Source organism: Stegodyphus dumicola, chromosome 10, assembly GCF_044657685.1.
Source record: "Stegodyphus dumicola isolate Sdum_Otavi_A_Nest chromosome 10, ASM4465768v1".
Classification (NCBI taxonomy): domain Eukaryota; kingdom Metazoa; phylum Arthropoda; class Arachnida; order Araneae; family Eresidae; genus Stegodyphus; species Stegodyphus dumicola.
The window spans coordinates 4,788,543-4,803,498 of NC_140777.1; the positions used below are offsets into that span (position 1 = coordinate 4,788,543).

At 31.4% G+C, this 14,956-nt stretch overlaps 1 protein-coding gene and 2 long non-coding RNA genes across 9 annotated transcripts in view; 2 read left to right on the forward strand and 1 right to left on the reverse strand.

The window, feature by feature from the left end:
• The window catches only part of LOC146994854 (uncharacterized), a 75,998-nt gene that overhangs the window by 5,179 nt on the left and 55,863 nt on the right, over positions 1-14,956 (reverse strand). Inside the window, exon 1 of one of the 5 annotated variants that reach the window (XR_015043266.1) lies at positions 11,790-11,935. The exons of 1 other annotated variant lie outside the window; for it this stretch is intronic. This is a non-coding gene — a long non-coding RNA (uncharacterized LOC146994854). Of the gene's footprint in view, positions 1-10,529; positions 10,976-11,789; positions 11,936-14,956 lie in introns of those variants that run through there. 3 more of the 5 variants (XR_015043269.1, XR_015043268.1, XR_015043267.1) reach the window with 3 other exon arrangements.
• On the forward strand, positions 6,445-6,920 carry LOC146994855 (uncharacterized). The gene is made up of 2 exons (XM_085826070.1): positions 6,445-6,731; positions 6,808-6,920. The coding sequence occupies exons 1-2, from the start codon at positions 6,518-6,520 to the stop codon at positions 6,918-6,920; spliced, it is 327 nt and encodes a 108-aa protein (XP_085682196.1). The 5' UTR covers positions 6,445-6,517.
• LOC146994856 (uncharacterized) lies at positions 7,045-7,900 on the forward strand. Of its 3 annotated transcripts, XR_015043271.1 has the most exons (5): positions 7,045-7,167; positions 7,286-7,343; positions 7,452-7,530; positions 7,631-7,667; positions 7,831-7,900. It is a non-coding gene; the product is annotated as an uncharacterized LOC146994856 (long non-coding RNA). The 3 variants fall into 3 exon arrangements; XR_015043272.1 differs by lacking the exon at positions 7,831-7,900 and having other exon boundaries at positions 7,631-7,678; XR_015043270.1 differs by lacking the exon at positions 7,831-7,900 and having other exon boundaries at positions 7,452-7,678.

Sequence of the window (14,956 nt, forward strand, 5' to 3'; positions counted from 1 at the left end):
TTATGTTTTTCCCTTTTGCTTTTCATTTTTTACATATATTGTTCGTAATTGGAGTTTCAATAAAAAAAATTTAAATTCCCTTTTGCTTTTCATTTTTATTTTTAGAATTAAAACGGATAATTAAATAAATGATAAATTATTAATGTAAATAATAAATTAATGTATGTAAATTCGGTGTCTCCTACTTGATCGGAGCGTACGCAAATAAAAAGGCGACCCACCCTTTAAGGAAATGTTCCTCTTTTTGCAATCACAACTCGAAAATTATAAATCAGAGAAGTAACTAGGCAGGATTCTGATACTTAATTTGGAATGAACTTTGCAAGTCATTCCGTAGCGTTTAATTTTTTTCATATCTTGAATCTCTTACTATCATTAAATAAGGAAGAAATTGCAGGTTTAAATGTATAGTTCTCACAATGTAATAAACGACAGTACTTGCAACCTGTGCAGTCGCACGAAGAGGCATGGTTAGGGACAGAAAAAGTTTGGATTTAGAAGTACGATTGACATTACCAAACGGCAAAGTTAAAGGCAGATAGATTTTTTCTCTGTTATTTACACTAATAAGCGGGAGGGCAAGAACGCCTTTCTAATTGTTATTTGAAATTAAATTTTACAATTTACTTTACTTTTGCTTTTAATTTACTTTCTACAGCATTCAGTACGTGAAACCGTCAATAATAATATAATAATGATAATAAAAATGGTATCACACAACTAAAAGTATATACTACTTCGTAAATTTCGATAAATTAATTACTGAAAATATTAAGCATATCAATGGCAGCGTTGGACCTAATAGTTTTAAGTTGCATTTCAACATTTGAAAGAACGCGAATTACATTGCTATTTTCACCACACAAACGAATGGAATATTTCAGAAAAGAATTCTCCCCCGTTATTACAATATTTCAATAATTTTCGCAAATTAAAAAATTTATTTAATACGTTTTAATAATAAATGAAGCGATTTTCACTCATATAATCCCTTTGTACATTACTATCTTTCATTTCAGAACCACTGCATAACTTTTCTAAGACATAAATAGCTTCCGTTAATATATGTTCCCATACATTATATTTATTTTTTTTATATTTTTGTCTTTAATAAATTAATGATAGATAGATAAAAAAATTGATACTGCTTAATTTATAAGCAGCGTAAAAACTGGAAATCTGAGGTCATTAATTTCCGAGGCATTAACAGTTTTTCAAGATGCAAATAAAGCAGATAACAATAATCATAAATATTAATGCTCCTAAAATATATCCGCATTTCCTAACTGATTTTTGCTTTTTGATCCACCACAAACCTATTTTCATTAAATGAAGTTTTGCGCATTTCTCTGCAAAGTACGCAAAACTTGTTTCATACAACTTTATTTTAACTAAACGTTATACTTGTTTAGGAAAGTATAAAACAAGTATTTATGTGTACTACTTTTAAAATCCATGTGACAGAGTGTGAGTTCTCATCTTGAAATATACGTTGTGTCGATGAGCTTAACTACAAATTATTAAACATTTCTGGCAAAATGCCAAAAATTAAAAACAAAATTTTTTAAACACGTCCTGCGCTCTATCTGCAGGATCTATCAATCAATCAATCGACACGACAATCGAAAATCAATCGACTTGAATGGAGCTCACCAACATGTAAAAAGCCGTTCTATTAATATGCAAGATATGAGAAAGAAGTTTGAAGACATTATGAAAGAAGCAGAGTTTTGAATATACAATTCTTGTATATTCACAAAAATACAAATATACAAATTTTTGTGTATAAAATAAATGGGACATAGAAACTAAATTTGAAAAATAGAAGAAAATAAAAACAAGAAAATATTGATGAGTTATGTGAGGATAACAGGCTTGAAAATTCCGAAATGTCTTTTAAAGTAACAGTTTTTTATGCTGCTCTCGACATTTTAAATACTCAGTTAAAATACAGAATGACTGGAATAACAAAAATCGCAATGATGTTTTCATTTTTGGAACTTAAATTTCCGTATTTGTCATTGTTAACAAATACGGAAATTATTAATAACTAGCGGGCAAGCCCGCTTTTAATTGTTGACGTGTATAAGAGTTCCTATGTTAAATATCACCGTTATGCCATAGTTGGACCGAACTACCAGGGTTCAGCGGTTTTGCGCGGGTTCCCCCTGCTTTATTCCCGTGCGCATCCAGAAGATACTGCATACACGTCACACATGCGTAAAATCACGAAAACACCTAAGCAGGCAGCCCGCTCGCCGGGATTCGAACTTTGGACCGAACTACCTGTGTTCAGCGGATTTGCGCGCGCTTTATTCACTTGTGCATCCAGAAGATACTGCATTCCCAATACACATGCGGAAAATCACTGAAACACATATAGAGTCAGCCTGTTGGCCGGGATTCAAAAGTTGGACCGAACTACCAGCGTTTAACGGTTTTGACCGGGTTACGCCTGCTTTATTCACGTATTCACCCAGAAGATACTCCGCACACAATACACATGCGTAAAATCACGAAAACACCCATGCAGCCAACCCGCTAGCCGGTATTCGTAAGTTGGACCGAATAACCAGCGTTCAACGGTTTTTCGCGGGATTCATCCGCTTTATTCACCTATGCATCCAGAAGATACTGCATACACGGTACACATACGTAAAATCACCCAAACACCCATGGACCCAGTCTGTTTTCCGGGATTCGAAAGTTGGACCGAACTACCAGCGTTAAACGGTTTTGCGCGAGCTGCACCCGCTTTATTCACGCATGCATCCAGAAGATACTGCAAACATCATACACATGCGGAAAATCAAGAAAACACGCATTCAGCCAGCCCGTTAGCCGGGATTTGAACGTTGGACCGAATTACCAGTGTTCAGCGGTATAAGCGGGCTGTGCCCGCTTTATTCACATATGCATCCACAACATACTTCATAAACGTTACACATGCGGAAAATCACGAATATTTGTCATTGTTAACAAATACGGAAATTATTAATAATGTTTCAAAAATACAGAAAAAAATATAAAGAAGACTTTGCTAATGTACTGGAAGTACAACTTTTATTATTTATAAATACTTTCAGAACAGATATCCAAAATTTGAAATCCGTTAAGGATTTAGCTAAATTAGCAATGGTAAAATACTATGACATGACAAGCAGTTAATCGGGAGTGCAATTAACTTATATTGTATTTATCATTCATTATCTGTAACCAAAGCCACGAGCGAGAGGTCATTTTCAATAATAAAAACATATTTAAGAAACACTATGATACAAGATCGGTTGTTAAACCTATCACTATTGAGCGTTGAAGTTGACATGGCTGTGAAAATGGACGTCCAGGTATTGATAAATAATTTTGCGGAAATGAAGGTTAGGAGACGCAAATTTTAATAAAAAAGATTTTTGTCTTTATGATGAATTTCGGTCACCAGTGTTATAATTACACTTATTGAGGGGGGGGGAATTAGAGAAGAACAGCAGTACGGGCTGAGGGAAAATTAAAAAGAAACAGGAAAAATCTTTAGCATTCATGTTTTTTTATAAAAATGTATTCAAGTAATTAAGTGTACCAAAAGGATTTTTAAAAGGACAGCAAAAATATTACATATTTTCTACTAAAATTGTATATTCAAATAGTTTTCTTTATGAAGTTTATGATAAATATGTTTTATATTTAACAAATGTACTTGTATATTATTGCATAAATTATGTTCGTAAGTTGAGTAAAATCACAGAGTACTATCTATTGATGTAATATTTTTTCTGTAAGTTTATCAATTATCTTGTCTGTCAATATCAATTATCTATCACTCACACGCACGCACACAAAAAGTCTTAAATTACAGAATTAAAATCATCTGACGTCAAATACCCAGACTAAAGCAAATTTGCATTTCACCAGTTAGCAAAGGGGAAATATTTTCCTTTTTATTCTTTCTTCATATTACATAACTTTCAAATGGTTCCCTGAGAACGTGCTTTTATTTTTTAACAATTAATCCAGATGTGATAAAAATCATGAAAACATTGGCTCCAGGAATCCTTGATTTTTTTTTTTTTTTTACTTTTCACGTTTTTTTTCTTTAGTTTAATTTTTATTTTTAAGCACATTAAATTTATTGGTTTAGGGACCCAGGAAATTATTTTGCATACGGGACCAAGAATTCTAGTTACACCACTGTCTATAATGTATATATGCGTAGCTAGTATATGTGTAATGAGATGAACTACAAGTGCTCACACACTTTACCGCCAGGCCGCTGCTGAAATCTTCATTAATTAATTACATAATCACACAAAGCCACGCATTTACACACAACTCGTGAACATAACAAGCAACCGGCGCATTAGCGGGATTCGAACTTCGGACAGAACTACCAGTGCTCACACACTTTACCGCCAGGCCGCTGCTGAAATCTTCATTAATTAATTACATAATCACACAAAGCCACGCATTTACACACAACTCGTGAACATAACAACCAACCCAATTATTCTACACTTATATAATAATTATATAATTATTCACATTATTTAAGTGATATGATTCATTAGTGTAATTGTACTGGCTCGTATACACACGAGGAAAACCACGAAATTTCCAATGCAGCCAGGGCAATATGAAAGACAAAAAAATGTAACAAATAACCAACAATTAAAGGTTACCAATAATAGTGTACAACAGAGATGTATACCTCTCGCCAACTGAAAACAATTGTTAAATTCAATGGAAATGAATTTTCAAAATCAACAGACATGCGGTCTTTAAATTTTGTACATCCGAATTGTCTTCTCTCTTAAGCAGCAATATGACAAAACATTTAAAAGAAGAGCATATCTTTAGAATTTCCGATAGACAGTCTTGCGCCGAACAGTGTTGCCATTGCTCGCTTAGAAATCGTCGAGTTTCTTAATCAAAAACACATAAATGCTTTACAAAATGTTAAATAGTTAATAAAACAAATTACAAATTTGAGCTTTCAGATGCCCATATTCGGGTGGTGACGTACATATTCAAAATTTCATAGCTGTAGGTACCGTTGTTTTATCACAGTATCTGCATAAATGTTATGTACGTTAAACATACGTATATTTATGCTGATTCTTTATTATTAAATATCTTTAAATATAACACACAGCGATAATATTCGGTAGAAACAGTTCAACGCAAAATGCGAAAACGAAATTAATAGCCCTTCTGGGCTAACGCGCTTTGGGATAAAAACGCAAAAATAGAACATAACAGCTTTCATTGTCAGTGCTTAAAAAAAAAAAAAAAAAAAAAAAAAAAAAAAATCGATAGGCCTTATTTAATTCAATAAAATCGAAAAGTTGAGCAAGTTGCATATTTTTGAGAGGATAAATATGCCACGAAACCTTCAAAATCATTTTTTAGTTCATCACGCACGCATATCTGCACACAAAAATAACAATACCTATTATTCTTCTGCATCTCTGTTTAAAAATGTTTTAAAAAAACATATGTACCGAAAAACATTTATTTGTAAAGTAAAATATTTTTTTTTCCGAAAATATTTTAAATAAATTTAAAAAAGAAGATTTTTCGCGATCATATTTTGCCGCGGTTAAGCCCGTGCAGCTGTCTGTCTGGTACTGATTACTTACGTGAAAACGTGGTTTGGACTTTGCCAAAGCTAAGTTTACTTTTAATCTATTTTCATCCATTACATTTTTTAATATTATTTTTCACTTGAAATTTGTTTTAATACTTTGTTTTCATAGATACATATCATTACTATTATTTTTATTTTCCTTTTTTTTTTTTTTGTAACAGTACTTTCTAGTTTGAACTTTTCACTTCTCTATCTTCCTATAATGAACTAATATTGTTTAATTAAACTTATAATTACTTTTCATCTTTATTAAACTTTTTTATTTCTGATAATTTTGACTTTTGCATAATTGCCAAGTTTCTGAAATTTCTAACAATAAATTTCATTAAACTATTTCTGTCACTGTACTGACTTTTTTGAATATGGCTTCTTTGCATGAAAAACTGAAATATTTCTGTTTAATTACTGACATGCATTTAATTAATACAGAGGCAGCTGCACTCGAGTTTGCCACCGATGCTGGACTTCTTCCCAGAGAGGATGAGGCACCAACTTGCCCCAAGTGCCAGGCACCAATGAGAAGCAACAAGAGAAAGGAATCAAAGCTGGGATGGCGTTGGGTCTGCAGCCTGAGAAATCGCAACAACTGCTCTGGCATGATTAACCCCATTGAAAACACCTTTTTTGAAGGTACAAAAATCCCAATAAGGGAAGCTTTAGTCATAACTGTGTACTTTGTTCTAGATCACAGTTTTAGCTACATAAATCAGCAGCTAAAGCTATGGAGGGAAAAGCAAAAATTACCAGTAATTGCAAATGAGACTATTGTTGACTTTTTATCATATTGTCCTGAGGTATGCGAAATGAAAATCTATATTAATTGATGAAACATTTTTGACCCGCCGCAAGTACAACCGCGGCAGGGTAACCAAAAATATGACCATCGTAGTTTTAGGCATCTACTGTCGAGAAGACAAAGAAGGATTATTTTTCAAGGTTAAAGGAAAAAGCAAAAGGCATTTGTGGCCTTACATTAAACGTCATGTTCACCCAGAAACCACCTTCATATACACTGACTCTGCTCCACAATATAAAAGGATAGAAAATTTATTTCCGGCAGCAACACATAAAACTACCAATCACAAGAAAGGTAAATATGTGTCTTTTTTTTTAATGAGTGACATTTTGTTTTTCATCCTTAACATTCATTAATCCTTTATTTACAGGCGTATTCGTAGATCCCGATGATAAACAGAACACTATAAATGATCTTGAGGGTGAAAACAAACTTTTTAAGAGGTCTATAAAGAGCAAGAGAACAGATGATATTTGCACGTAGTACATGGCTGTACATTATTACAGGCGGTTCCGCTTGAAGCCCTTTACTTATGATGGAGAAAGACTTGCTCAGTTTCTACAGGACATTAAAGCTGTGTATCCAGGCCATGGAAAAGTCGGGCTTGAACTTAAAATGTTGGACGAACCAACATCAGAAAGCGAAGGAATTGAGGACCTGATGCCTCCAAAGAAATCAGCCCGACAAGATGATGATATACCATTCATTCAGGAAGATGATGATAAATGGGGTAAAACCAACAAATATAACTTTATTTTTGACATTATTTATTTACATATATATACATACAAAAATTGCATTTAAATATTAAATTACATACCATTATAATCTATGTGCTTATTTTTCAGAGTAAGGGAACACAGACCAAGTTTTAAAACTGGAATAAATGATAAGAAAAGCATACAAGTAAATTGTTTACTATAATTTGTGTAAATGTTCAGATGGTCCACAAATTTTGATTAATACCTTTTTGTTTTTCACTACATGAAATTGTTATTTTTTATTTCCTTTTAGAATTCAACCAAAAAACAGAGCCCAGAAAACAAAAGGATGGAAATGTTGCGAAAATGTTGCATATCTTTTACAGAAAGAGGTAAATGTGTATTTCAGTTATTCTCAACTTTTATTTTGACGTGAGAGCTATTCTTTATATATTTTGTTATTCCTTCATTAAAATAAACTTTCTTTCACAGCTGCAGATCCAAAATGTCATGAAATACTATGACAGAGGTAAGACAAAATTTTAACCATTCACAGCTTATGTTTCAAATTAGTGCTTCACTTTATTTTAATACTACTTCTTCAGTAAAAGCAACTGTAAAATTTATTTAGTTATTATTAGTATAAGTTTACCTACTTATTTTTCAGTAAAAAAAACTTTATTGCAAATTAGGTAATCCAAAAAAATAAATAAAAGAAAGAAGAAAATTAATTTTGACAGATAAATTGACAAACATAGAGGTGAGTTGATTAATTTAGAGGTTTCCAGCCTACTTCTTACCAGAAAACATTTTATTGTTAAGGATAATTTATCACCCCTTTCAGGTAAAGAATATTGCAGAAATGAGAAATGAATCATGGAAAGAAATGAATCTTCAGTCAGAAAATATACAGGTGAATTCATTACTTTTAATGTTTCCAGCCTGTTTATTTTAATTATGTATTTTCATACTACGTTTATTATTTTAATTTTACCGTTTATTTATTATTTTAAATATAAGGATTCAATCTTACATTATTAACTTCTTAAACTTGCCACCCTTTTGTGGTAATTCTGTATTTTTGTACTATGTTCAATTATTATTTTCTAGTTAAAAAGAGTATGTAGTTAACAAAAGATTAAAACTAAACAACAGAAAGAACACTTTTAGAAAAAATATTAAAACATTTAATAAAAGTGTTTATATATACGCTAACTTATGTTTTCATTATCGTAACCTTGTTTAGTTATCTTTTATTATGAATATGCATAATATGGATATTTTGTTTAGGGACTTCAAAAATAACATTTTGCTGCCACTTAGACGAGGGAAGAAGCAAATGGAGAAATCAACTCGGATGACAAACCCAGTGCCTGGGGGTATAACCAGGTTTTTCTTTCAAGAAACACATCCGAGTTGAAACGACTGATGCGGGCCACACCTGAAAGCGAAGGAACTGAGCAACTGCTGCCACCGCAGGAAATCTCGACGATCATGAAATTTAAAATCTTGTTTACTTATCTTGTATTTTGAATATGCATAATATGGATATTTTGTTTAGGGACTTCAAAAATAACATTTTGCTGCTACTTAGACGAGGGAAGAAGCAGATGGAGAAATCAACTCGGATGACAAACCCAGTGCCTGGGGGTATAGCCAGGTTTTTCTTTCAAGAAACACATCCGAGTTGAAACGACTGATGCGGGCCACACCTGAAAGCGAAGGAACTGAGCAACTGCTGCCACCACAGGAAATCTCGACGATCATGAAATTTAAAATCTTGTTTATTTATCTTGTATTCTGAACATATACAACATGGATATTTTCTCTACAAAAAACTCCAAATAGTGAACTGCCAAGTAATACTGCTGAAAACTGCAAAATGTGGTGCTGAATGGTAAGTAATATAAAATATATGTGTACACATTAAAATTAGAGGATTATGGCTCCTGGCGAAACCTCGTAAAAAAAAACGCATCAGGATTCCTACCTCCTAGTCTTACACATACTAGCTTAAAAATTGGGATTATTTGTAACTATTTTGTTTCACTAATATCATTAATCACATTTCTTACTGTTTCTATTTTTTTTATCAAATTTATATTTAATTAAAAATCACTTTAACCTGCATGTAACGTCATGTAATGTGAAAATAGTGCCTATTTTTTAAATGAAATTATATGATAATACCCGCATAAATATTTTTTATAAATAATTGATTTAAATATAATTATAAAAACTCTAATTTACAAAATTTGGTAATGATTCAATTAAAATGAATAGTCAAAAAGCAGAAGAAAAGATTTTTCTTTTTTTAAGTACGTGTAAGTCTTAAGGTGATGTGGAAATGGAATCATTTCTAATTTCAAAATGCAAAATGCTTGTAAAAATTGTTCTTTTTCAGATCTGATGAACAGGCCTCGATCTATAAGAGTGGAGTTCAGTGAAACGAAGTATTGGATTTTAACAAGGAATGAATCTATAACAGTTTTTCTTGTGAAAAAATGAAATTTTATAAGTTATCAGCAGAGTCATAGTTACTGTTTTCAGCGCCCAGGGAAAACTGAAGATTTTGTGCCCCTCCCGACTACTGGCCAAAAATGGAAAACATTCAACTCTAAAAATTCGTAACATCATTTTGGCCTTCCTTGGATGATGTGCCCACGGACATATGCCCCCTTTCTAGCCCTGGTTATCATATACACAGTTTCTTGTGAACTTGTTGACTGTGAGAACCTGGATACATATTTTCTTGCAAAACTGTGAGAAACTAGATAAAAATTTTCTTGTGAAAAGATGAAACTGTGAGAACCTGGATAAAAATATTCTTGTGAAAAGGTGAAACTGTGAGAACCTGGATAAAAATTTTCTTGTGAAAAAGTGAAATTTTTATATAAATATAAATAACATAATTTAAGAAGACAAAGATTGTACAAGCAATGTCATCTAGGGGTAAGTACCTTCATTTTGCAATATATGTTTACATTGATAAATTAAAAAATATGAAATTCTAGCATATTGAAACATAAGTTAAGAAATATTTGTTTAAATTTATTAATTAAAAAAGGTGAAATTCTTACATATTGAAACAAAAGTTAAGAAATATATGTTTAAATTGATTAATTAAAAAGAGTTGAAATTCTTGCATATTGAAAAATAAGTTAAGAAATGTATGTTTAAATTGATTAATTAAAAAAAAGTTGAAATTCTAACACAGGGAAAAATAGAAAATATATGTTCAAATTGATTAATTAATAAAAAAAAATGAGTGCTATATACTGAAAAATAAGTTTCTTAAAAAGAACTTAGCATATATTACAAATACCTTAATAAATGTTCTAATTTTTCATTTCTCATCCATATATATCATGTTTAACTATCATACACTTACCTGCATAACATAATTAATTTAAATATAAATTCATTATTAATTTAAATGTCAAATAATATAATGCCGAAATTACATGCAAGTCAAATTTTTAGGTTGGAAGCTTTCTTTTAAATCGATTGTTTACAGTTTGAGCGTAAGTACTTCTTCGCCCTATAGCGTTTCATGCAAAACATTTCACTCGTTAAAGTACACGTTAATTAAAATTTCTTGTTCTATTACTTTAGACTGAATTACAATTAGTAAGTTATCATATCATGCTTAGTAATATAACATTAACTATGTTGTACAACATTGAAGAAATAGGGAATGTCAGGCGTCATCATGTCAACATGAACAAGGGTAAGTTCAATTTTTCCTTTTGGCAGTTCAGAATTGTTTTCCCTGTCCACTTCCCTCGGATAGGGAAAACAATATTTGGCCGCCATCTTGGATTTCGAAATGCGCTTTTTGGCGCATTTCTGAAATCCAAGATGGCGGCCAAAAACTCGCCAAATTCAGCCAAGAGCCGGGTATCCGAAATGAGCCGCAAATCTTTTAAAACAACAAAATCAAACAAACAAAAAAGAAATGCATTCATGAAAGGACTTCGGACTTATTTATTATTCATGAAAGGATATATTTCAGTAATTACAAGTGCATAAAAATTCAGCGTATATATATAAAAAAAAAAAAAAATGAACACAGATTTGGAACAAAGTACCTGTGTTTCTATGGCATAAAATTTCCTTTTTTAATAGCACAATATCTTTGAGTTAAAGATTATATATTAAAGCAAATTTATAAAACTAAATTCAAAAATAAGAAATTAAATTATTTTTAGGGAAAACACTAAGCAAATAAAAAATTTTGAATTTCATAAATAAATGAAAGTTACATGCTTTATTTTTTGGCATAAGGTAGATAACATTTCCATAACAGATTTCTGAACAATTAGTCATGTTAATATTGCCTTTCTTTTTCCATTAAAAGCTATTTCCTGCTTAATTACAATATGCTTTAAGATAAAAATTAAAACGTTGGAGTATAAATAATATAACTATAAAAAGGTGAGACACATACAAAAAGGAGTGACACAAACAGTAAGAAACAGACTAGTGCAAAATTTAACAGTACCAAATCCTGAAAATGAATCATTAGGCACGTACACAAAAGAACAACACATGGAAAATCACATTTCCTACACAGACGTTATTTATAAAATTTTATATAGGTGAAGAAAGTACAAGTATTAAACACTGAAAATATAAAATATTCACTTACTTTCTTCAAATAATTAGTAACTTCGATGGATTCAGTCACAAACGCCAATCCACGAACAAACAGTATTCTTTGCGACTTTACCATTCTTTTCGACCGCCATTGCTGAGTGCTGACTTCACAAATATCCCGCCACAACCGGAAGTAGAAAGTGTCTGCTTTGCCATTGGTCAGTGAACAAGAATTGCAACGCTTTTTTTTTTTCTTTATAATTAAACATATTAAGAAAGCCTCTAAATTAGCATATGAAATAAACTTACTTTTGCATTATATAAATTTATATTCACAGCATCTCTGTATTAAGGTAATAATTAAATTTTTCTACGAAAAATAAAAATGTCTGTGTATGCGCATGCTCAGTGTATAATCGTAAATCCGGTTAATTTTTAAAAGTTAGCGTAAAATTAACTATGCAAATTTTGAGTTCATTTAACTGGACCCTTGTACTTATTCTGTAGATCTCCATATTAAGAATGTCTTTAACTGTTTCAGGAAAAATATAAAATATAATATAATTATTTATTTACATTATTTATTAATTTTTTCCTCATATAAAAATTACTAAAATCGCTATATCATTTTTTCCGTACATTAAACAAAATAAAAAAAAATTAGCCTCATATGATTTTTATAACAAAGATTAAAGGAACTGAAATATATGTAAAATATCAGGATTCAGCTTGCAATTTCGTAGAGTTATTATTATTATTATTAAATAAAAATATTAGTATATCTTTGATTATAATTAATAATCCTTTGGTCTACATTAAACTATTGTTCAAGAAGTTAAACGTTTTCGAGCATCTTCTGCTGTATTTATTATTCTATTCCTCGACATGAAAGATTTGCTAGTCTTATTCCAATTTAATTGCCCACATTTGCTAAATAAAATAAGGCGAGTATTATACCAAACTCAGTAAGTACACAAATTTAATATACAGCTTATTCCAGTTAAATGGTTAATAGGATTTTCATAAAAGAAATTAAATTGTGTAAATTAATGTAAGTGTTGATATGAAGAAAAATAACAAATTTGATATAAGAAAATAAATAAGTTATTTTGAAGATGTTTGAATTAAGAAAATATAATTTTTTGTAAAAATGCACGTAAAGATTTAGCTCACATGTTAAAATTTATAGAAAAATTTTAGCCTCATATATGAATGCCCCTTTTTTCATGTTCGTGGACAAGGAAAACAAAGTGAAATGCCAGAAATACACTAAATATTTTGAATTAATAAACTTCATTTTCAATCTTTTTAGACTTCGTATAATATCCGTAAAAGTGGCGAATGAAATATACCATAAAGGCAGTAGTTTCTTTCAGAACATTCGGATTCGTATAATATGCGTAAAAGTGAAGAATAAAATATACCATCATGGCGGTAGTTTTATCAGTACATTCGGATTCGTATAATTTTCGTAAAAATAACGTGTGGAAAATAACGATCAAGAGTCAACAGTAACTTCAGCCTTTTTCATTCGTATAAATTTCGTAAAAGTAACGTGCAAAAAATACCATACCCTTATTTCACCAAAATTATACGTATATTTTTGGAGACGTGCTGCCTGGGTAGGTCCAATTTGTGCCATAAATTTTAAATTGAATTTATGTCGGTCGATTCAAGTAGTATCTTTAACTCGCGAGTAACGATTGCCAGGTGAAGTTCACTATACCTTTAGATACACCATCCAAAATTCGTCTGATAAATTAACATGAATGAGGTTTAACAAAATCGAATCTCTTTCTCCTATTTATTTCTGAAATGAAAGGTTTCTTTCTAGCTGCCCTTACGTAATAACTTCCTCCATGTCAGCCATTCCGTAGAGTCTGTACACTAAAAGTTTGATGTGAAGTATTAGCAACATCTTTGGCCAACTGCATATAATGAAGAAATTAATTTCTTAACTTCTTTGATAATGTAACGTTTTCCTTTGGAGAAAACATTTGGAAGTCGTCCACTGGGGTGCGAAAAAAATTTTTATTTTCTGTCGATAATGTCTCTTTGAATTTTTTGACAACACTTCTAACAGTTCTAACACTTCTGACGTCCAGTTGTATCCCTGGTGAATCTTTCCATGATGGTAACTTGGCGATTTTTTGGCGAAAATTTGGCGATTAACCCTGCTACGGCAACCTCCTAGTTTTTCTTTGGACGGCATTTTGTTTTCACGAAGTAAAGGCATTTTTTTTAACTCAACATTTTTTCCAACAATCTACTAGCCGAATTACGCTTATACTAGAACTTTTATGGAACAAAAATGCTTAATCATGATAAAGATTACTAGCTAGGAGTTTAGCAATAATCTGAGAAGTGCACAATTCGAATCACAGATTATTTTGTCTCAGAGAAATGAAAGATCATGAGACATGTAATGTGACATTTTCCGGAAAATTCCGGTCGTGATTTTTTAACTAATAATACTTAGAAACAATTTTGCTGCTAAAGTGCAGGATCGCCCACATATTTGTTTGGCGCTTTTTAGAAGAGTAAGAAGAATTGGATTTTTGTCAATTTTCTTTGACGTTTTAAGTGAAAATAGGTCGATAGATAAAGTCAAGTGTGTGCGCAATGCCATTTTTGTGCGATTCTGGGATGTTTTTTTAAGTGAAAATAGGTCGACGTGTACATGGATACTGTGTATGTGCAATTCTTAAAAACGCGGCAAGCAGTTTGCGATTCTTCACTATCTCCCAATTTCGCACCTAATCTTCGTCATGATTAAGCATTTTTGTTCCATAAAAGTTTAAAAAGTCAAAGAAACTTGACAAAAATTCAATTCTTCTTACTCTTGTAAAAAGCGCCAAACAAATAAGTGGGCGATACTGCACTTTAGCAGCAAAATTGTTTCTAAGTATTATTAGCTAAAAAATCACGACCGGAATTTTCCTCAAAAAGTCACGTTACATGTCTCATGATCTTTCATTTCTCTGAGAGAAAATAATCTGTGATTCGAACTGTGTAATCCTCAGATTATTGCTAAAATCCTAGCTAGTAAGCTTTATCGCCTTACCAAAATATAGCCAAACTACCTGTTACCATATTCTTAAGATTAGCCAAAAAATTGCCGCAACAGAATTGGGAATGGTATAAAAATTGCCCCAACTGGGATGGGAAAAAAATGATCGAACCCACGTGGGGAAAAATTGCCACAACTGGGGTGGGAAA